At 34.5% G+C, this 23,122-nt stretch overlaps 1 protein-coding gene across 12 annotated transcripts in view; it reads left to right on the top strand.

Moving 5' to 3' along the window:
• LOC105347138 (vitamin D3 receptor B) overlaps nucleotides 1–23,122 on the top strand; it is a 48,580-nt gene that overhangs the window by 16,594 nt on the left and 8,864 nt on the right. For 6 of the 12 annotated variants that reach the window (XM_034448472.2, XM_034448476.2, XM_034448474.2 and 3 more), the window contains 2 exons: nucleotides 59–88; nucleotides 12,451–12,513. In XM_034448472.2, coding sequence (XP_034304363.2) covers nucleotides 59–88; nucleotides 12,451–12,513 — 93 coding nt within the window. Of the gene's footprint in view, nucleotides 1–58; nucleotides 89–3,166; nucleotides 3,186–9,402; nucleotides 9,459–12,450; nucleotides 12,514–17,988; nucleotides 18,127–22,349; nucleotides 22,849–23,122 lie in introns of those variants that run through there. The other 6 variants (XM_066077483.1, XM_066077482.1, XM_066077480.1 and 3 more) reach the window with 6 other exon arrangements.

Here is a 23,122-nt window from a genome sequence, read left to right as displayed (position 1 = left end):
GATATTTTCAGATCTGTATTCATCTGTATTGATTTGCTGTTTTTATTTCTTGTTGTAGATCCTCCGGGATGAAAAGACAAGTCACAAGGTAGGTGACAATGTTCGTTAGTTCTTGCCACCCTCTGGACTAAATCAATACACCAATCCCAGATAGCGGATGTAGCCAGTGATGGCAGAAATAGCCACATCATCCATTCAGTCACGTGCTAGCAATTGCATGAATTTGCACTATTGCTGATTTTGTCTTCCTGTCAGAGATTTAGGTTGAAGAACCAGTTTCTTGTGACCTGTCTGTGAATGTTGGTGGGTCTGATGCTAACATGTACTATCGATTTTTAGAGCTGTGATTTGGTTCACAGTGGGGTAGATTGTGCAGGATATGACAGAATATTGTCTTCTGTAAAAACCCCCACAAGCAAAAAATAGAGCAACATGAAAGTCGGTCTAGAACCCAGTCACCTCCGCAGTCTAATTACCCTGTGAAAAATACCTTACAGAGCAGTTAATTTCTCAAAAGGTCCTTTTTCTTTTGATTTCACGGCAAGATTAAAGGTCACTGTATGCATTTCTTTGACTAGAATAGAAAAATTAGACATGATATTCAAAAGCTCCAAGATACAGAATATACCATTATAATTGTGAAAATATGTGTCCGTCATTAATTTAAAAATAGATGAAGAGGTGTCCAAAGAAATATTTGTAGTTGCATTGATGGATGCATTTTTAAAAAATGTGTACTGGGAAGATTTAAAGTACTAAATGCATGCTTTTGAATTTTTATTGCATATTTATAAACTCTTTTACTACCCTAGTGCAGTGCAATTATGAAGCACATATATATAGGATCTCTCATGATTTGTGATAGTATATGATTTTTATCTAAAGAGTTGTCTGTTGTCTATCTTCGAGCCTTGGCGAGGGTATAGAAAACACACAACGAGTTGAGTCGTGTTGAGGAAGAATACACAGTATAATATAAAAAATTTATTACATGAGTGATATCATATCCACCGAATATTGAGATGAACATGTGATAAATATATTTTCACAATATTTGGGAGTTGATTTTAATCAACTCTCCTATGCAGTTACTCAGACAAACCGAAAGTGAAACAGTGTTTGGACCTAAGCACAAATCAACACCGTTGACAACATTTAGTTATAATCAATAAATTTCGATGTAATGAGTTCTTAAGCATTGTTCTTCAAGGAAACTCATTTATAGATACCTTATAAATAGTCAGATTTTAAATGGTACAAACAATTTAGATATTTTTTGAAGTCGTACATTTTATGTATTCCTACGCCAGAGTTCAATATAGTCTCGTTCAACCAGACGCTCGGCTGTCTCTGTAAATCTCCGACAAGCATAGAGTCTCTCTTGCTTGTCGGAGATTAACAGATACAGCTAAGAGTCTGGTTGAACGAGGGAAGAGTTCAATTTTGCTTGAATCCATACAATTTCTCATAACTATTTCGATTACTTATATGAAGTTTGATGGAATAATTCTTTGAATATTACACAACATGATTGATATTGGATTTTCACGAAATTCCTGTAGGATTCATATTATAAAAATGTGTGTAATTCAAATACTTATAGGAATTTACTTGCCATGCAAAATAACATATCGTTGATTTTAAAATAAATAACAATCGATAAAATCAACTCCCGTCAGTACTTCAGTACTTTGATTGCATCTTTTATTCCTTTTAGCTCTGTTTTTGTTGCATTATGAAGAGTAATGTTATCTTAACAGTTTGTAAGCATTCACATTTATAAAAACCACAGACAGCTTGGGAACCTATGCCATCTTTGTACAAGACTTTACACTCGCAGACTTCTTTCTAGTATTGCTGTATCCTGTTTTACTCACAGAATACAATTTAGTTTAAAACCAACAACAACAGACCACATAGTTCTCTTCATTGATGAGCTAGACTCTTTCTTTTTTGTGGTTTTGTTTTGAAAACATGCTTATTTTTTAAGTCAAGCACTTTTTAGGATTCATACATTTACAATTTCATAGTATTTACAAAATAGAACTTGCTACCTACAAAAATTACGTCCCCACGAACCAGGAAATTTTAGCTTCCCACGAACATTGTCCCCCACGAATAAAAATGATTCCACAGTAGTTATAATAAGGAAGAGTTCCTCTTCCAAAATTATGAATTTCATGCCCCTGACCCATGCCTCTGCGTCAGGGGTTCTGGTGTTAGGGCAGGATGATTATATAGGATAGGGTGGTGTAATTTTGACGGATTATTTATTTGTATTTGTTAAATTATGTTGCTGTATTTTATGCTACAATTTTTAAATAATTTTTTCAGAATTTAGAACATTTATTAGATTAAACAATCCTGGAATATAAAAAATGATTTCATTAACCCTTTAATTATAATGTGCAGTGATAATATATTATAATGCCACACTGCAGTTATTCAGGTGACTGTTAAGACCTATGGGCCTCTTGTTTAGTAACAGAAGTTAACTGCTATTGTATGAAATTGACACTATAAAGAAGACTCACTGAGGAAAAATAAGGAAATTCAAGTCTTATGAAACATATCTCAATAACAGAATTTAATGATTAAGTCCATTGATCCCCAATGCTATATAAAAAGAAAACTTGTTTCTCATAGGCTTAGCACAAACATGGGGGTGTTAATTGAATTCTTAGGTGTTTTCCTCTCTGTTCATTTTGCAGTTATGAACCTTCCTCAGTGAACTTAATTACCAGGACCTCTGAATAACTATAAAATGGTTTAGAGATAAAAAGATGATCATTTAATACAGGATGTATAAGAGAAGTGATTTATGTCTTATGCTGTGCTCCAACACCTTTAATTTGTGAGTGAAACAGATTTTCATTTCTTTTTGAGAATTCAGTGTCCAAAACATTTGTATTATGAAAAAAAAAAATCATGTTTTATAGGCTTGGTCACATTTTGTTTGGAGTTACTCCTGTCTCTCCAAACACAAATTCTCAAAGGTAGCTTTTGAATCATTGTGTCTGAGACTAACGCTGGGTTTCTTTTCTTGGAGAACACCCCCGTATCTCATACATTATATAGCATATCCCTTCCACTGTTGGACTGGAGATAGACTGGTCTGGCTAATTAAAGAACTGCACTGTGAAAGTATAACCACAGATTACCATTGGCAGACCTTACTGAATATGGTAATGCTCTCAGATGGAATAATGTATTCTATCATTATATTAAGGCCAATTGATTGAAATCTAGAAGGCTGTGACAGGCAATGCCAAGGTTTGATTGGGAATCTCTGTGTTAACATTTTGTATAAATGGATTCTGGTGGGGAGTTAATTAAGCTTTTCACAGGTATGTGCATCTAAAGTATATTTTGGTAGTATTAAAAGTTGTACAGGTGTATGGTGAGAGTACAATTCTGTAAATATGTGTTACAGTAGGTTTTGCTTTAAGGTGAACGATCAGTATGAATTTAGGCTCTATTTTTGGAATGTGCATGCTAGCTCAAATGAATATTCCTGTTGTTTACTACAAGTGAATATCCTTATAGTTTACTACAAGTATCTATTGTGGAGTAATTGATAATTTTTCTCTTATGTCATATCACTTACCTCTGGTCATCAGATGAGGTGGTGGAGGGAAATATTAACAAGGTATTGACACCTAAATATGTGTATATCGTAATGAATATTAAGTAGATTCAACATACAGTTAATTTAAAACATCATTTTCTCAAATACAATGGATCTGTTTTATCAATTCTGAAATCACAAACTCTTACCTATTAAGGAACCAATGTGGGGATTATTTAGTTTTTGATGCATATTGCAATTAATTTATTACTTCTATAATTAAACCATTAAAATCTGACTTATTCTTACTTTTTACATCAGTACCTGATTATTAATACATAACTGTATTTTCTCTTTTATTGAAATTTATTGTTTATAAATAATTATATTTTTACTTCCATATCTCAGATCATTTTGTTGGTTCGTAGGGGTTTACTGTGTATTACAATCGTTGTTTGTTTACATTTTCTCCAGAACAATCATGATGCTAAAATTAACAACGATTTTAACAACTATAGATTTATTTTTTCTTGAGAAGCATTCAAAATCTCAACAGCCGTGTTTGCAAACCACTTGTGCAGTTTATATCATTTTTTCTGAATCATTGGATAATTTCACAACTTTTAAGGTTTAAGTATATGATAATGATGTAAAGAAAAATATGGTGTTAATTTTAAAAGAAACTATAATAGTATTTTAATGTCAGTTGCATCATCATTATTACCTTGTGTTTTTCATTACTTGTGAAGTACATGAGGTAATTAATTCAAGATTCAGTCTTTGAAGTTTTAGTTTTATAAGAAACTATGATGATATTTTCTGAGTTTGATCATCATTAATATAACCTTGTGGTTTTTTTTTCATTACTTGTGAAATACATGTCGGAGGTAATAATAAATTCAGAAATAACATTTGCAAGCCAATGAAGATGGTCCGCTCACCCTTTGTTTACTTACATGTTAACATGAGTTAATATCTACAGGTATTTCTTTCAAGGTGACAGATGTCAAAACATTGATCTGGTCTAGTTATTACAAGTCACATTTCAGATTCATACTTGTAGGTTAATGGCTTTTAGCCTGATAGATTTATCAGAATCTATCAGGGTTTTTTTCCCCTCTAAATCCCAGACATGGAAATTGTGATATTCAGAGTCCATGTTAATTAGGATGTATGTAAAGAAGCTGGCAAAGGATTCAGATATGATAGATAGTTAATATCAGCATGAGTTATTGTTCGATGCATTTTAGTTGTGCATTATTGGAAAGTTAACTTGGTGCTCTACATGTTTTACTTTTTACCTGTATGTTTGATCCATGACCAAGCGTCTGGTCACACATGAATAGGCAAGGCATACAAAGATTGAAAAGATGCCTACCAGTAGTTATGTATAAATCTTGAGGTTACATTGTTCACAAAGTTAAGGGGGCTTGATAGTTGTGGCCTTTTTTAGGCTATATTCATACCTCCTTTTAATGAAGAGCTTTATAAAAAGATATAGAAAGGGATTTTTTCTTTACTAAATGATAGTTTATAGCTCCAAATACCATATTTCAAATTAAAAGTTTAAGGCAGATCTTATAGAAACGTGTAGAAAGTTAATGTTACATATGATAAGGTGCTATAGTTGTATAAATGTAGGATTTTTTAAAAAATAAACTTTAAAAAAATGTGACCTTGACCTGATAAAGTCACCTTAAAACCCAAATAAGATATTTTTAATTTACTGTTTTGTTCATAAATGAAGCTCTGTTGCCTGGAAATGAACCATATTTACAGATAGATGACCAAATTTCAAAAGTAGTCCAAAATTGTTTTATTGTACATGGATCACCTGTTAGGTATATTGATAAGAATTATTGTAAGTGCAATATTAACTTTAAGTAAACCATAAGAGGTGTATGAAAGATTGGCAATATGTAATATAAACTGATGAAGTTAGTTAAATCCTCATCTGTGCCATGAAGGTGCATAAGGCTAGTGTTTATGGATGGTTTCTGTGATGCAAAGCAGATGAGAGTCATTAACTCCCCCAGGATGGAACACCAGTCGGATGAGAGTCGTCGGATGAGAGTCATTGACTCCCCCTGGATGGGACACCAGTCGGATGAGAGTCATTGACTCCTCCTGGATGGAACACCAGTCGGATGAGAGTCATTGACTCCCCCTGGATGGGACACCAGTCGGTTTAGAGTCATTGACTCCTTCTGGATGGGACACCAGTCGGATGAGAGTCATTGACTCCCCCTGGATGGGGCACCAGTCAGTTGAGAGTCATTGACTCCTCCTGGATGGGACACCAGTCGGATGAGAGTCATTGACTCCCCTTGGATGGGACACCAGTCGGATGACAGTCATTGACTCCCCCTGGATGGGACACCAGTCGGTTGAGAGTCATTGACTCCTCCTGAATGGGACACCAGTCGGATGACAATCATTGACTCCCCCTGGATGGGACACCAGTCGGTTGAGAGTCATTGACTCCTCCTGGATGGGACACCAGTCAGATGAGAGTCATTGACTCCCCTGGATGGAACACCAGTCGGATGAGAGTCATTGACTCCCCCTGGATTGAACACCAGTCGGATGAGAGTCATTGACTCCCCCTGGATGGAACACCAGTCGGATGAGAGTCATTGACTCCCCCCTGGATGGGGACCAGTTGGATGAGAGTCATTGACTCCCCCTGGATGGAACACCAGTCGGTTGAGAGTCATTGACTCCCCTTGGATGGGACACCAGTCGGTTGAGAGTCATTGACTCCCCCTGGATGGGACACCAGTCGGATGAGAGTCATTGAGTCCCCCTGGATGGGAACCAGATGGATGACAGTCATTGACACCCCCTGGATGGGACACCAGTCGGATGAGAGTCATTGACTCCCCTTAGATGGGACACCAGTCGGATGAGAGTCATTGACTCCTCCTGGATGGGACACCAGTCGGTTGAGAGTCATTGACTCCTCCTGGATGGGACACCAGTCGGGGGAGAGTCATTGACTCCCCCTGGAAGGAACACCAGTCGGATAAGAGTCATTGACTCCCCCTGGATGGGACACCAGTTGGATGAGAGTCATTGACACCCCCTGGATGGGAACCAGTCGGATGAGAGTCATTGACTCCTCCTGGATGGGACACCAGTCGGTTGAGAGTCATTGACTCCTCCTGGATGGGACACCAGTCGGTTGAAAGTCATTGACTCCTCCTGGATGGGACACCAGTCGGATGAGAGTCATTGACTCCTCCTGGATGGGACACCAGTCGGATGAGAGTCATTGACTCCTCCTGGATGGGACACCAGTCCATCACAGGTGTAAGCTGGTACACAATTTCAGCTGAGTGCACGGAGACAATGTAGGTAAAATGTCTAGACTAAGTGCACAACACACACAACTTCAAGTGACCACAGTGTGGTTTGAATCAGCGACCTTTGAGTTACTGACCTAATCAATGCCCATGGCCACAGCGATAAGCAAGGACTGATGTACTTTACTTATATTAGAACAATTTTAACAAGACCTTGGACTTTGGTTGGAGGCAGCTATCTATTCCTTGTGTCAAAACAAGTTAAAAATGACGCGTTTTCAAGCGAAATATGCACCGATTGCATAGTCTTGGCTCAAAATCCAGACAAATCTTGTTGATTTCAAAGAGTCGTGGCTGAGTGGCCAGCAGTGAAATAGACAGACCTACATCACATTGCTGTTTGACACAACTACCCAAAGTCCAAGCTCTTGTTAAAATGGTTCTATTACTGTAGAATATGAATAATAATTGAGGAAATCCAAAGTACGGTGTCAGTAAAGTGTTTACTAGCGTTATATTTCTTCTTCTAACTACTACTTATCAATGGAAAAAAAATCTACTGTTGTGCTTATGCCTTATATCAGGCATAATGACTTGTGAGCAAAAAGTTGTATCTATAGTGTCTCGGCACTTTTTTATTTTGATAATTTAAAGCTACCATATTGCTTCAGGTCCTGTGAACAAGATGTCTGATGTTGAAGCTCAGACTTCTTGGATGAAGATGAGTTTGTCCTTGGACTAGAAACAGACATCCAGCTGAGAGACTACAAAGTTTGATCAATTTTTTGTCATGTTTATGATCAGATAAAATTCCCATAGGGAAAGACGGGGACAAAAACAGTAAATAGAGCTAATTTTAGGTTTCTTCTGGATATTTACCATGTAAGAAATTGTGTTACCCAGTACATCTTATAATAAAAGGTAGTGTGATGAAGGGTGACAATATCTTATGTCATTAAAGATCATAGTCTTTAAAAATTTGTAAACATATAAATGGCCAGTGAGATCTGTGGTCTGTTTAAATACATAACCTGCGTTAATGGGTTATGTTAATTTTTTCTGCAATGATCCTTACCTTTATAACCCACATAAATCATCAAAGAAAGCATTTCTTTGTTTATATTTACATCTTTCTTTTGACTAATTAATAAATTGATTAGAAATTAAATTAAAAAGTAAGTAAAATTCACTAAATAACTGTTAATGTTCATAAGTAAAAGAAACAGCTGAATCGTCTCCAGTGACACCTTGAGTCTGACATCATCATGATTATTTCATGCAGTCTGTGATTTTTCTTAGGTTGCTGTAGGTTTTGACCAATTGATAAACAGGGTGTGTCAATTTCAGACCTGTCAATTTCAGTCCTGTCAGTTTCAGCTGCTGAAGATTTTGACCAATCGATAAACGGGGCATGTAGATTTCAGTCTGGCTGTTTCTATAGAACTATGAATTAACTATAAGTTTCCGTTAGAAATAGAGAGAATCATACCTGGTAGATGTAAATATACATGTACATACATCCATTTCTGAAACATTCAATTAATTATCCATAAAAGGAATACATAAAGTATTATAATAACTGTTATGTCAGCACACTTAATTATAAGTTATGATCAGTTACGGAAGTATAATCCATGCAAAATTAAAACAAGAAGCACAAAAAAAACCCAATGAATGATGTAAAAAATATATATTAAAGCTTCTTGATCGAATAAAAGTTTACATTTAATCAGCTAAACAATTCATCAAAAAGCATATTCTAAAAAGGCTGGGAAGTCAGCAAATATTAACCATGAAACCTACCTTAAACTTTGACATAGGATAATAATGGCCATAAATTAACATGTTGGTAAGAAAAATCCAAATAATTAAGCTTTAAAATTTTAGCATCTTCTGATATTTTTATAGAGAACTCTTCTACATAAGAAGGTCAAAATAGCCTGAAAATGGCCAAGACCAACAAGCCCTCTTAAAAGTTAAAGCAATGTGTAGAATCTACAAGCAGGCCAGTTACTGGATTGCATGGATTTCAAGTCTTGTCAGTTTCTATATGAATTATAAGCGATTTTCTTAGGAAATCAAGGGAAAAATGGGTAGTGGATGTAAGATATACATTAGCTATATTCATGTGTCATATGTTCTGATACCTATGAAATGATACCCTACACCACAAGAAGTTGAGACCCAATTAACCTGCCTGAAGTGCTGCCTCAAGTGTTTACTGACAACTATCTTTGATGATAAACATATGAAGCAATGGTACATGTGACCTGGAACCTGTAAGTACATGCTTGTAACCTGGAACCTGAATAATGACCTTTAGCCATTCTTGGTCAGGGGTAATGTTGTTTGCACTGGACTTGATGTTTTGTCAATAAACAATTCTGTTAGCTTTGGGGGCTTGGTAACATTTATTTACATCAGAACTCATAGAGTAATGGTACTTCTGAATATCACAGTCTTTTAGTCAGAATTTCATTTTTAATTTTGTTGAGTCCTTCAAAGTTCTCAAGAATAAAAAATAATTATAATTACAAATTTTGCAAAGATTTTGGTGATGTTCCAGCAGTTGAAGAATGTACCTGGTATGTTTTTTTCTTTCCATATTGCTCTTTAATTCCTTAAAATTACAAATCAACAGCATGAAAGTGGCTCAATAAAATAAATGATCCAATCTACAGCAATTGGTGATGAAGGTCTTTTATTGGAGGAAACATGCTAAGATAAACAGTATTTGCAGAATTCAGCAAAATATTCAATAACTGTTATGTTCATTCTAATGTATATGAATAGTTTTTGACACAATATGTTTTGGAAATTTGCAATTTTTGTCAGAAAATTTTACCAAAATTTATGTAGAATTTCAGAGAAAATAGTAAATTTTTAAAAAAAGTTTTCCTAAAACAATGAGGTCAATATTTTAGGAATTTGATAGCTAGGGCGTATTTTTGTTTAGAATTAGTCAATGAACATCAATACATGCCTTAATTTTTGTATTAATTTAATGTATTAGGCTTGCTTCCTTATAAGCAGCCCCAGGGATTAAGGAATCTTTGATAGAGACATGAACTTAAACTCATCTGTCTATCAATGCTAGGTCTTGATGTATAGTCTTTCATATTGTATCAGAATTTGCTTATAAATGTTGATGTCTTATTTCTTTTTGATCAATCTGTCTTAAAATTAAATAACCTACATGTTATGAATTAACTACATTGTACTGTGAACTTATTACATGTGGCATTTTTTGCAGAAAACGGCGTCCACTAAATCAAGTACATCGCTAAATGTAAAATATATAATTACACACACAAAGATAAATAGGTACATTAAAAAATGTGCTAAATGAAATCCACGTTAACCTGTTGAAAAAATTATATTCTGCCAAATATCGTACATGCCAAATATAGTACATTTACAGTATCATTAAGAATTTGCATAATTTATGAGCAAAAAAAATGAATATTAAATTATAGTACATATGTACCGGTACTTGGAATTCACCTTTATTTGACTTTCTAATTGAAACAACAACTGTGTGCTGATAATTGACCTTAAATTGAATGGAAATTTTTTGTGTCTTTTCTGTGTCTTGTTGTGATTAGCTTCAGCTGATCAAAATTGTGTCTGATGAGGCATATACAGCTTACCATTCAAAGCCCACACATTGTGCCTCGCACTACTTTGTTTACTATGCAGTGACAGCTTCATGTAGAATTTTAATTACATGTAGATTACTAAAAAACATTTATAATTCTGATGTGTTTGGCTCAAGATTAAAACATTTATGCAGTTACATAATGATTCACAATTTTTTTTAGATGTGTTAGAATTTTAATTGGAAGTACACCATGCCTTCTAATAGTAAAGTTTATACATTTTGGAAATTTAAACAACACGGTGCAATATAACCTACTTATCATGTTTATTGCTGGAAAAGCATTTTTTATGCAGATGTAAAAAATCTTAAAATCATGTATAAAATTAGAATTTGAATCTTGAAAACAATCCTTTTGACTAGGTGCACTACTTGCACTGATATTTCTAATGCAAACTACTTATATTACAGCGAAAAATTCTTGCCGGAGTTTTAATACTACCAGTACATGTATACCATGAACAAACTGAACTAGTACCTAGTTAGAGAAACTTCATTAAGCAAAGACTACCTATACTTATTGTTTTTACTTTAGATTCACGTAATTTACAATGTGCGGGAGTGAATTTATGCTAGTAAAATCTGTAATAAATTGAGGATGCTAGCTGATAGATTCAGTGTCATCTGTCAAGTAGGTCTTTTTTATTGATCTCCAAGTAACTGAAATCTGAATAATCAGATACATACCACCCAGTCATAATGGAAGATTGTTTGAAAAATAACAAAGTTTTATGACATTTGATTCTAAACTGAAGAAACGATGCACTTACATCAAGATGAAATTCAATTTCATTTTTTGTCTTCGAGGTTTATTCTAAAATCAGATGGTAGTCATTTATTTCTGTATTGTGAAACTTCAATAACATTGATTTGCATATAATCTTACTTTGCCCTTTTTTGCTGTGAACAGTTAATTAATATCATTCTATAATGATATTTTGCATATTGATATGCCACCATATTCATTCTTTAAAGCAATCCCAGGTGCTTAATTAGGAATCAGTAGCAAGGGGGCAGTTATGAGTTACAGATTGATGATGGTGTGTTTGAGATACCTGTATCATAGTTTATCTGTATTTCATATAGAATTCCATGCAGTATGGAGATTGTTGTATGTTATACATGTACATGGAATTTATGGATGCACTTGGTGTCCAATTATAGATGAACTCGTGCAGCCAACTTGATTCTGTGGACACTTTAATCTCATCAATCTCATTTTATAGATGTTTGATATTTTCTTCATATCAGAATTTTATACTTGGAACTGGCCTTTTTAAAAAAGCTTTAAGTGACCCCCCCCCCCCCCCAATATTTAGGCAATCTACCCTCAAGTTTTGCAACTGATTTCAAATGGATCTTATTACATGATTTTACTCTCCTAAATCTCGGTGACGGGAGGCATTTTGAGATGATTTTTTCTGAGAGGTTGACATTCTTTTGAAACCCAGTCTTTTTGTGGGTAGAGGGACATACAAAGACTGTGGCTCTGACATAATTACGCTAAACTGGAGCCTGCTTAAATCAACCTATGTATGGGGGCATTGTGCTGTTCAAATTGTTAGTTGGTTGGTACTACATGGTGGTGCAAGCCAAAAGTTTTAGTCACTACCCAATTTAAGAGAGGAAACAGGTATAACTTGACCAATTTCTCAAGGTCATTGATTGACTGCCCAAAATTTATAATATGCAGCCTAATATAATTATGCTATTCCTCCATTAGAATATAAGTGTCATTGTAAAATCCTTCAAAGTTTGTGAAATTAATACTTATAGAAGTCACAAAGGCTGAGACTGGTGAATGTTTTTGTTTCTTTTATTGTATCGTCTGTATAGATTATAATGAAGATTCTCTTGTAATCTACATTTTTATTACAAACCCCATAGAAAGAGAAGTAACTCATTTTCTCTCTTTTCAGGAGCTGAATCCTCTGATGCCTAATATGACCGGCCTCTACGGGCCCGTAGACTGCTCAGAACAGGTAAATAGCTCATCACCTGGTTTGTGTGTGTGGGGACAACATACCGCATATACTCACTTTTTTGCAAAAAGTTTTCAATTGCTTCTTTCTTGTGAAAAAAATTACCAATGTCACACCCCAACACGTCACTTGATTTTCTTCTCCCCACTAACTCTTACTTACTGGCAAGTATATGTATATACAGTAGGGAACTAATGTACTTGGACTGTTGCCTCAGATGAAGTGCCCCATAATGACTCGGTATGCGAGTATAACAATCGAGCATGGCTGGAGAACCGAGGTATCTTGAGTCATGAAGGATATGGCATTACCATGTAGAATATATTGGTTTCAGGCAGCATTCATGGTCGTAGTGAAGATGGAGAAGGTGGCATTACCATGTAGGATATATTGGTTTCAGACAGCATTCATGGTGGTAGTAAAGATGGAGAAGGTGGCATTACCATGCAAATTATATTGGTTTCAGACAGCATTCATGGTCATAGTGAAGATGGAGAAGGTGGCATTACCATGCAGATTATATTGGTTTCAGACAGCATTCATGGTCGTAGTAAAGATGGTGAAGGTGGCATTACCATGTAGATTATATTGGTTTTAGGCAGCATTCATGGTCGTAGTGAAGATGTAGAAGGTGACATTACCATGCAGATTATATTGGTTTCAGACAGCATTCATGGTCGTAGTAAAGATGGTGAAGGTGGCATTACCATGTAGATTATATTGGTTTTAGGCAGCATTCATGGTCGTAGTGAAGATGTAGAAGGTGACATTACCATGCAGATTATATTGGTTTCAGACAGCATTCATGGTCGTAGTAAAGATGGTGAAGGTGGCATTACCATGTAGATTATATTGGTTTTAGGCAGCATTCATGGTCGTAGTGAAGATGTAGAAGGTGACATTACCATGCAGATTATATTGGTTTCAGACAGCATTCATGGTCAGTGAAGATAGAGTATAAATATGCCTCGAGGGAGGGTATAGTCACGTGTTGATGACGCAGTACATATATACATAACCTTAGAGTTTGCAATCAGATTATTCTGACGTCATTTTGTCTGAGTTTTCCACCTGTCATTTATGTGCTCCATGGTGTTTAGCTGTCTAACATTACCTGTAGGGTACATGTACCTGTTCAGTAACTACTTAACCACGTATAGTGATACAGTTAGATATAAATAAAGTTATTACTTACCCAGGTATTATGATACAGGTAGATAAAAATTCTGATTTTAAAAAACAAGATCAATGTGCTACATGTTAGAATTTTGTTTAAAAGACTGTATTTCCTTTAGAGAAATAGAATAAACGTCAAGTTTTTATTTCCATGTTGTACATAATTGTTTTCCAAGAAATGATGTGTTAATCATAATCTGATTCGCAAAATACTTTCTTCTTTTATATTTGTAATAAAAGGGTGCAGGAATTACTTGGTTTAAAGAATTTAAGGATTTACGAAGATGTTTTAGTGTTTTTCAAAACTAAATGAAATCATATAAGTTATAACAACAATTTCCATTGTCTATGTACATGTATACATAACGTAGATCACATCAATCAAGATTTCAGTGATCAAGATGTCAGAGTTCCTTCTTTATTACTAAATTTTGAATGAATATGATATAACTTATTCAGGACATAACCTTCTTTTTCACTGGTTCATCTAAAACTCTTATCCAAGAAAATTATTTTCTTTATTTTCTAAATGATTTTTGATTCTCTTAAAGCTGTTGATTTAAAATTTGACTATCATTATGCACTGGGAAATTCTTAACGATTAAGAACATCACTTAATTAATAGATTCCAACTGCTGATTGGATAAGAGGAGTAAAAACAACTTCATCAATATACATTACAGTATTTTGATTGGTTAACATGTATTTAATGTATTTATATATATCTGCCATATTTCCATCCCAATGAAACTATTACCAGTATGTTATTTCAATGAAATAGGTGGAAAGACTAGGTAAGGTTTCAGTCATATTATGCCTTGTTTTAAAATGATTTTTAAAAACATCACAACAATTTCAAATGTAACAATTATTTACACAAGAATACCCATAAATTAAGAATCTAGAGTTACCTGCATGATTAGACTTTCACAAGTGTAATTGTGATGTCATAAACAGTGCATTTTCCCATAATTTTCTTAAAAACTCAGCAGAAGACACCATTTCGTCAGTGGTTTTTTGAATAGAAAACTATGTCAGCAGCCGTCACCCACAATGAAACTTACGTTATAACATTATCTTGTGATATCGCATAAAATAAATTAATTTTGTTGTGGGCGACAGCTGCAGACACATTTTTCTCTTCAAGAAACTATAAGAAAATGTGCCATTTTTCATCATTTTTTACCATATCTTAGAAAATGGCAAAACTTTTAAGTCATTCTTTTTTTGAAAACAGGATAAAAGTGTATAACTTGGTTCTTTATATGTATAATATACATGTGTTCAAGAATATATATGTGTATTTTTTTGAGATTGTATCAACTTGTGAAATTTAGGGCAAACATTGAGAGAAACTGTACCTTATTTTATAATTAACAATAGAACCTATCCATAAATTGGATCCAGATATGTTTGGCAAAGATAATCTAAGGTGTTAATGGGAACAGAAACCAAAATCAACTGTCTTACAGCTGGCCCCGCGGGCCATTAAACTTTAAAGATGAGCAGCTCACTTTTGATCTAAGTCTCATGCTCAACAAAAGGAATGTATAGTGTTAAAGTGATAACTGATCATTATGTTTTATTATAAGCTCCAGGCCCGATGTTACTGATGTTGAGACAGTACTTTTGTTAAAGAAGGACAACCAAAAGAACATTAGCTATAAAATTCATAAAAAAAGCAATAGGTTATAAATAAAAGAGTCATATTTTAAGGCACCAGATTGTTTGTCCAAAGGGTTTAATGGATTATTTTGTTCGAAAAAAATAAATACAAAGCATATAATCTTGATACTGTATTTTGATAGCTTGCTGCATAAACAAAGATACGATATATCTTAAGTTCAAGCACGTTGCACTCTGGGATTGTCAACTTTAATGTAATGCGTGGTCATGAACAATCAAGATTTCAATTCCTTCAAATGAAAAAAACCCCAAAAATGAGAAGCTATTAGGTCCATCTAAATGTACACTAGATTAGGACTGATTAGGGGATTTTGACCTTGGTTGATGAGGCGACAGTGGAGTTTGGTCTGTCATCATGGGTCCCCGCTACAGCTCAGGGTCCCCACTGCACTAGGAGACTACACGAGGCGATCAAGTACATCACCCAGCAGCCTCGAGATTATACTCTGCATATTGAGATGCACAGGGATAATTTATCCCCAAAGTATAATATCCGATAAATGTAGATGATAAATCCAGCATGCAGCAGCCATATCACGGTTTTTTTGTCTTAATTAATATATGAATGTGGGGATGTTTACATCCACCGTGGGATTTTGTACTTGTTCAATCTGGAGTTGATTTAGTGTATTGTTCGAGGCTGGGTGTGAAAGCTAGAAGATGTGCAATTTTTGTTGTAATTTGATTTCTCAAGGATTTGATGTCCAGGAACGTGAATCACAGAAATATTGATCTCCCCGTATTGTGGTGACCAATAAACTGACCTCTCCACTCCGATAATTTACCTGTAAGTGATTTAATTCCTCCATAAAAGAGGCAGTGACTTCCACTACACTGTAAATTATTTGTCTCCATCAAATCGGTGTATATTGCCTTGTTTCAGCAGTATATCTCCCGTCAGAGTTTTATTAGCTGCTGTGTCGTGATTTTTAAACAGATGATGTCACAAGGGACTTAGTTTGATTCTCTGCATCATCTGTAAGTATAAGGCGATCACAAATTTAATTATTATAATTAATAAGAGGGAGGGTTTCTATTAGTTACAGTACACATTGTATTGGAATCTTTGAAAGAAATAGTAACAGCAAAACATGTTTATAACGAAATGCAAAGGACCATTGAAAAAACTTCGTTATAGCCATAATTCCTATATACATTTATAACGAATTCGTAAGAAATGTTATAGCGAATTTGTTATAGAATAATCAGCTGACAGTTTTCCAAACTATCGTAAGTTATAAAATCAGTTTTACCTTCATTTACAAAAAAAGCTAAAATAACCATTTCACTTCAATTTAAAAAAAAAATCTGTATACTATTTGAATTTTGAGTGTTTTATAGATGCATCTTAAAATTGCATGTATTTTTAATGACATTTGAAAAGGAATATTTGTTATAAAAATGATAAAATATGTGAAAAGTGAAGCTAGCAGGGTCTTAAAATTACTTGAAGTTCGTTATAGCCGTAAATTCATTATACCCGTGTAAGTTATATGCAGCATTTTTCTAAAGGTTCATATAAGAAATTTGCCAGGACATAAATAAGAATTCAGTATAGCCGTAAATTCGCTTTATTCGTATTCGTTATATTCAAGTTTGCCTGTAACATAGAGAAATTTTTAACGCTTCTCTCTCAAAGAAATGCAGTACAATTGAAATTATTTCAGTATAAAAAAGCATGCAAAATATTTTCTTGCATTTTTTGTTATTATTCTCTCAACTATTTTGATAATTTATGACAATAGTAGATATAATATAACATAGTTATAATGTAATATTGCTTTAGAATTCAATATTCAGCATATTTTACAAAAACTATTTAAGAAAACTAAGGACGAATATAAATGGCTCCAGGACCATGCAATTCAGACATAATGTTGATCAGTCTCATTGGGTTTCTATACATGTATATTTCTTTTGTCAAACAAGGACTAAGATCAATAGATTATGTAAGTTCTATCGCCAGGAAGTCTGCAAGTGTCTAAAGTTAGCTCATTTTGAGGTTACATGTATATATTTGAATTCAAGGTCAGGAGAAACTTCATTGCTTTCATTGCGTAATTTTAGACTTCTGCATTAATAACATGTACTAAAATCAGATCAAACCTTTTATTATTATTTTGATAATGATTTAATAGCTAATAGTGGGTATTACCATTACAATATATTTGATCTGCTGCTCAATACTGGGAATATGAAGAAGCAATGCTGATCGTCACTATTTAAAGGCTAGTGAAGATGGGTCGAGGACTAGCTGAAGGGTTTTTACTTTAGTTTTGTAAAACTTAAAAATTTTCTTTATGAAACATTAGCTTGTAGTTTGTTATTAAAAATAATGCTGTGATCTGTTGTAAAACATCAAATCTTAAAGCTCACTTTCAGCACGGGTTCTTCACTTCCTCCAACCAAAAGTAAGACTCTGATGAAAAATAATTAAGCTGCTGTAGCTTTCTGAGCCTGGAGACATTTGACAGGAAGAGTTAGAGCCTGCAATGTTGTAAGAGGTGTAACTTCTACTCATCCAGGCAATGATCTGATCAATACCGCAGTCAAGAGGCTGTAGAAGCATCTTAATGTGCTAACGCTCTGCCCCTGTAAGGGTGAATTTGTAAACTAATACAGGGATGGATGTGCCCTGTTGGATTGATTTGGTCCTCCGGTAATGAAGCCCGCGGTAGGTTGTGTGTCTGTGTCTTGGACCTCCTTCTCAGTTGTCTGGTTCTGTCAGCATTCAGGAAGTTAGTTCTGGGGGTAAGACTGATCAAGATGACAAACTTTGGAACTTCCTTATATGTGTTTAAGATTAGGAAGCTTGTTAATTTAATTTAGGAAATCGGTTTAAATGGGACAAGCTTTTGTTTTTCTGACTTGTTGATATTTGACAACATGGATGTTAGTAAGGTAAGACAATTTGGATGTGAGATCCAGCTGGATTTAGAACCATTTTAACTAGAACTTGGACTGTGGGTAGTTGTGTCAAACAGTGATGTGATGTAGGCCTGTCTTTTTTCATTGCTGGCCAATCAGCCATGGTTCTTTGAAATCAACACAATTTGTCAGGGCTTTTATGCTAAGACTTAACGCAATCTGTGTTAATTATCTTGCATTCGAAAAAACCGGCATCATTTTTAACTTGTTTTGACGCAAGAAATAGATAGAAACGTCCTTCCAAAGTCCAAGGTCTTGTTAAAATGGCTTTACTACAGGTATCTGACTACCAATATTTGTTTGTGAAAGTGGCCCTTTAAAGTAATTTAGTTGTCCTCTGTATCTTTCCCTGTGTCTTCCAACTGGCATTTTGCTTGCAGCCATATTATGGGTGTGGTTAGGATGAGCAGGGATGCCACTAGTAAAACTGTAAAATTCATGACATCATGGGTTTGGGTGTTATAAAGCCTGCGGCTCTTTTGGTCTTTTTGATTTGGGATGCCTCTATTAAAAATTTGAAATCCTTGACCCCTGGGTCAAGGGGCTGGGCTCTCTTGATGATATTAGGGAGAATATACATCTTTTTGTATTACAATACATGTACAACAACAAACATTTATAGACAAATGTTCAGTAATTAAATTGACTTTATTTAGTGTGTAATTACATTATTAACTTTACTTCAGTGTGTGATTGATAAATTCAAATCAAATTTGATTTTTGCTTGTCTGTCTGTTATCTATGAAATTTCACAATAAACCTAGTGTAGGTTTGCCATTATTTTAGTGAGTTATACCTTTGAATATTAAAATTGATTTGTAATCACTGAAGAAAAAGTTTTGGTAAAGCATCTTTGGGTAATCCACACTGACAATTATCGCTTTCAACAATATTTATTTTGTGTAAATCATAATTGAGTATACAATGGTGTCTTACTTTTGTATATGTGTTATGTTTAGCTTGTGATTATGTGTTCAACCAAAAGTAGTTTTTTTTCTTCAATTTTCATTAATGTCACGTAATCTGTATAAATACCATGGATCAGGAAGGAATTTGAAGACCTATAACTTACTATTACTGTCAATGACTTTAGGTGGTAAAAACCTCTTTTGGCTCACATGAAATTTTTAAAAGTTAAAAAGTGTTTTAGGTATATTATATCATTTTGTTATTTGGTAATTATAAAGTAATTACAGAAGCTAAACTAGTATGTGTTAATTTATTTGCACTTGCTGGCAGTGTGAAATACATGTATTTGAAATGATACTATTTTTACAATCCTTTTAAAATCAGTAAAAGATTATCAGTTTTCCTAAAATCCTCTCTAATAAATCCCAGAATATAACAAAGTTTCTAATTCAAGAAGGACAAACAGAATGATCTTTAACTAGTATGTACTTAAGATGCTGTCGACAATTTTCAGGAATTATTCATTAAGGCACTTTTTGTCCTGATTCTTTTGTCTGGTGGATGATCATGACACCGAGTGTTACTAGCTGGTTCACTTGATTGACAAAGTCGGCCTTAGTACATGCAAATACAGGAAAGCACTGTTAGGCTGACCTACTTCAAGCAGAATTTCTCCTATGTCTTCCTATTTATTAATTAGGTCACATAGGGCTAATTACATTGATGTCGCTATTCTTTTAATGATACCAATGGAAATGCAATGCTTTTTATTCTTCTCTCCCCCCCCCCCCCCCCCCCCAGTAAAGTACTTACGCCATTCACACACAGAGGTTTTAATTAACTCTCAATCCCTGGTGGAATCAAAGATTTTTCAAAGTTTTTAAGACTACCATGCAGACACATATATTGCTTTGGAATTCTAATCAACCAATAGGTTTTGTTTAGTTTAAGCAATATGTTTTCCTATCAGTTTATTTTCTTTACCATTTAGTTCAACATAGGTCATAAATCTGTGAATCCTTTACAGGGTACATTGTTTTATATTTACTTAGATGAATTTACATCATGTAAGTATCCTCCATTACTTTGGGAAAAGTCTCTCAAATTTGCACAAACTGGTATATTCCTTTATGATATTCTTGCATTATAACCTATTCTACAGAAAATGTTTGGTTTAGAAATTGTTCATAGCATACTGTCACATTATAAGTCCTGGGATGTTGATGATCCTTTTTGCCAAAGGGCTTATTGTTACATTGGATGATAATGTTAAGAAAGGTGTCCAATAGCGTAGTGGGCAATGCACTCGCTTCTCACCACTGCGACCCGAGTTTGATCCCAGTGAACGATAGTGGTTGTCTGTGATAGGGTTTGGTTGTCGCCCGCTTGGACACGTTGTAAGAAAAATTAAGTTCAGTTTTTTTTAAGTTAAGAAACTCAATCCATTCCTTACTTATAGGCCTTATGTCGACCATATGTGTATTAAAGTGTTCATATGATTTACATATATTAGATAATGAGCATGCACATGTTATCTAGAAAAATAAAAAAACAAAAGTAAACTTACACTGTATGTTTTTGTTTTGATAATCAGTAGCTTAGGTCTATACATGTAGTATGTGGACAGAAAACTGGCATGGACCTCGGGGAACTCAAAGGGTCACTCTGGGGACCATGGAAATTCAACATTTCAGGAATAATATAAGTGTAAAAGCCGCTTCACCTGAATAGCAAATACCAGAATATTTTACTATAATTATTAAAAAATCTATCACCCCCACCTCAAACCTTTGTTAAAGCCCTGAATTAAGATATCTTCTCTTGATAATATGATGCAAATTAAAAAAAAAAAATTGAAATCAATTTGAAATTAAATTTGACTATATATGGTATTCAGGGGGTTAGCATGCCTGTCCAAAGTTATAAAGGAAATAAATTCAATTGTGAAGATTTATGAACCTGGTAAAATTTATTTTGAGAGGCAAATTAGATGGTCATACTAACTTATTTAACACACAAGCATTGTTTTATGCTGTGTTACCTCACAGAGTCAAAGTCATTAATGTGTATCAGATGGGTGCATACTTTAATATAAGTACTTATAAATTTTTGTATTGTTACAGTTTCCAGCAAAAGCCATATCTATGGTATATGAACAATTAAATCACAGATATTCAAAGTTTAACCAAAACTGCTGTGAAGTGTACCATTCAAATTATATTATCTTCGGAAATAAACTCCGTTATGCATTTTTTAAATAGATTGTTTATATGTGTGATTTAATGGAGTTAGGAGCAGAACGGTCAGTCACATTGGGGGGGTGTGTCACTTTGCATCATTCTTTACAAACAGGGTCACTGGATCATTGACCTGAATTGTTAGCCAGGGGGGATCGCACGTAACAGCCAGGCTGTTCCAAGCAGCCACTTAACTGAGTTCAATGAACTCTAATGTTAAATTCCAACCAAGATCGCTGAAATTTATGAATTGGGACATAAAAAAAACATTAGCTCTCATTGTTCTCACTTTGACAAGGAATGTCATGTTTATTTTTTTTTTTTTTTTTTTAATATTTATAAATAGATGGGCTTATTAAAGATAATCTGGATGCCTACGCGGAAACATCACAAATACCCATTAACTCTTAGTTTGAGGGGTCTTTTAGGGGAAGTTAGAGGAAAAACCCGTGTTACACAAACTCTTAAATTGTTTCTTATTAAAATCATATATTAGGGATTCTTCCTCAAAGTTTGCTTGGGTGAGCAATATTAAAACAGCTAGGAAGGTGGTTCGGAGAATCGTTGACTTTAAAAATCACTGATGGGGTTAGAAGCATTGAGGATTAAAACAAAGAGGGGAAAAACTTTGTATATATACATGTATAATAAAGAAACAGGCAGGCATATATGTGTAACAACTTTTTTAACATCGGTGTGTTTATGATGAGAAGCACATATATAATAATGCATATTTTATACTTTGTAATTTTAAGATGAGAAACAGTGGTTAATTATGATAAGAATCAGCGTAAGACACAGACTTTGTATTATGTATATAAGTCAGACTGACAAATGTTTCCAGACGGCACATAAGTATAGAGTATAGGTAAAGGAGAAGTCAGAGATTTCCTGGCTCATTATCTGTTCTCTGATGCGTGCTATGACGGCATGACAGTAGCCAGTGGTATTGATCCGAGTAGGTCTTCAAGGTCACAAGTGGGGTCAAACACCTCTCTCATCATGGATGACAACAAGCTAATGGTAGCGACCACAGATAGTATTGACTGTCAGTGTATTCTGTGGTGGTGAGAGGGGAAGGATGGATTTTTGTTGTTCGTGGGCTTGTTACGAGGAACGCTGGCAATATTTGACAACTCATTGCACTTTTACCTGGAGAATCAATAAGTAGGTCAACTCTGCCAGTGGTCAGAGATAAACATAGAGCGGTGGTCATTCAGAGGTTAGTGCTAGAACTCCAGGCTGTACTGTGAGGCCACCACAAACTACATACAGTGATTCAATAGACTACAGATTGTGATTCCACAAACTACCGGGGTACATACAGTGATCGGTTCTGTCCACTCAGCTGTCTGTCAGGATGAAGTACTTTTTCGAGATGGAGAACTCTTACATCATGGTGAGAATTGAGATAATGTCGTTTGATGCAGATTTTTATTTTTATCATTGGATTTCGGATGGAAGTAAGTAAGATCAGATGCTGGCAAACCTCTGATGCAGGTTTTGATATTTTTTTTATGTCTTCTGGGGAAGTATAAATCAGTATACCCACAATATAAGTCAGATACAGGGAAGCCTCTGACTACTGGAATTATTAATCAAGGTGCTCCATTATCAAGGTATCTAAAGTTATTGAGGTGCTCTATTATCAACCATTTCTTGTGTATACTCTC

Source organism: Magallana gigas, chromosome 2 (assembly GCF_963853765.1).
Source record: "Magallana gigas chromosome 2, xbMagGiga1.1, whole genome shotgun sequence".
NCBI classification, from domain to species: Eukaryota; Metazoa; Mollusca; class Bivalvia; order Ostreida; family Ostreidae; genus Magallana; species Magallana gigas.
The sequence above is the reverse complement of the archived record's forward strand: the minus strand, read 5'-3'. Positions and strand labels throughout refer to the sequence as shown.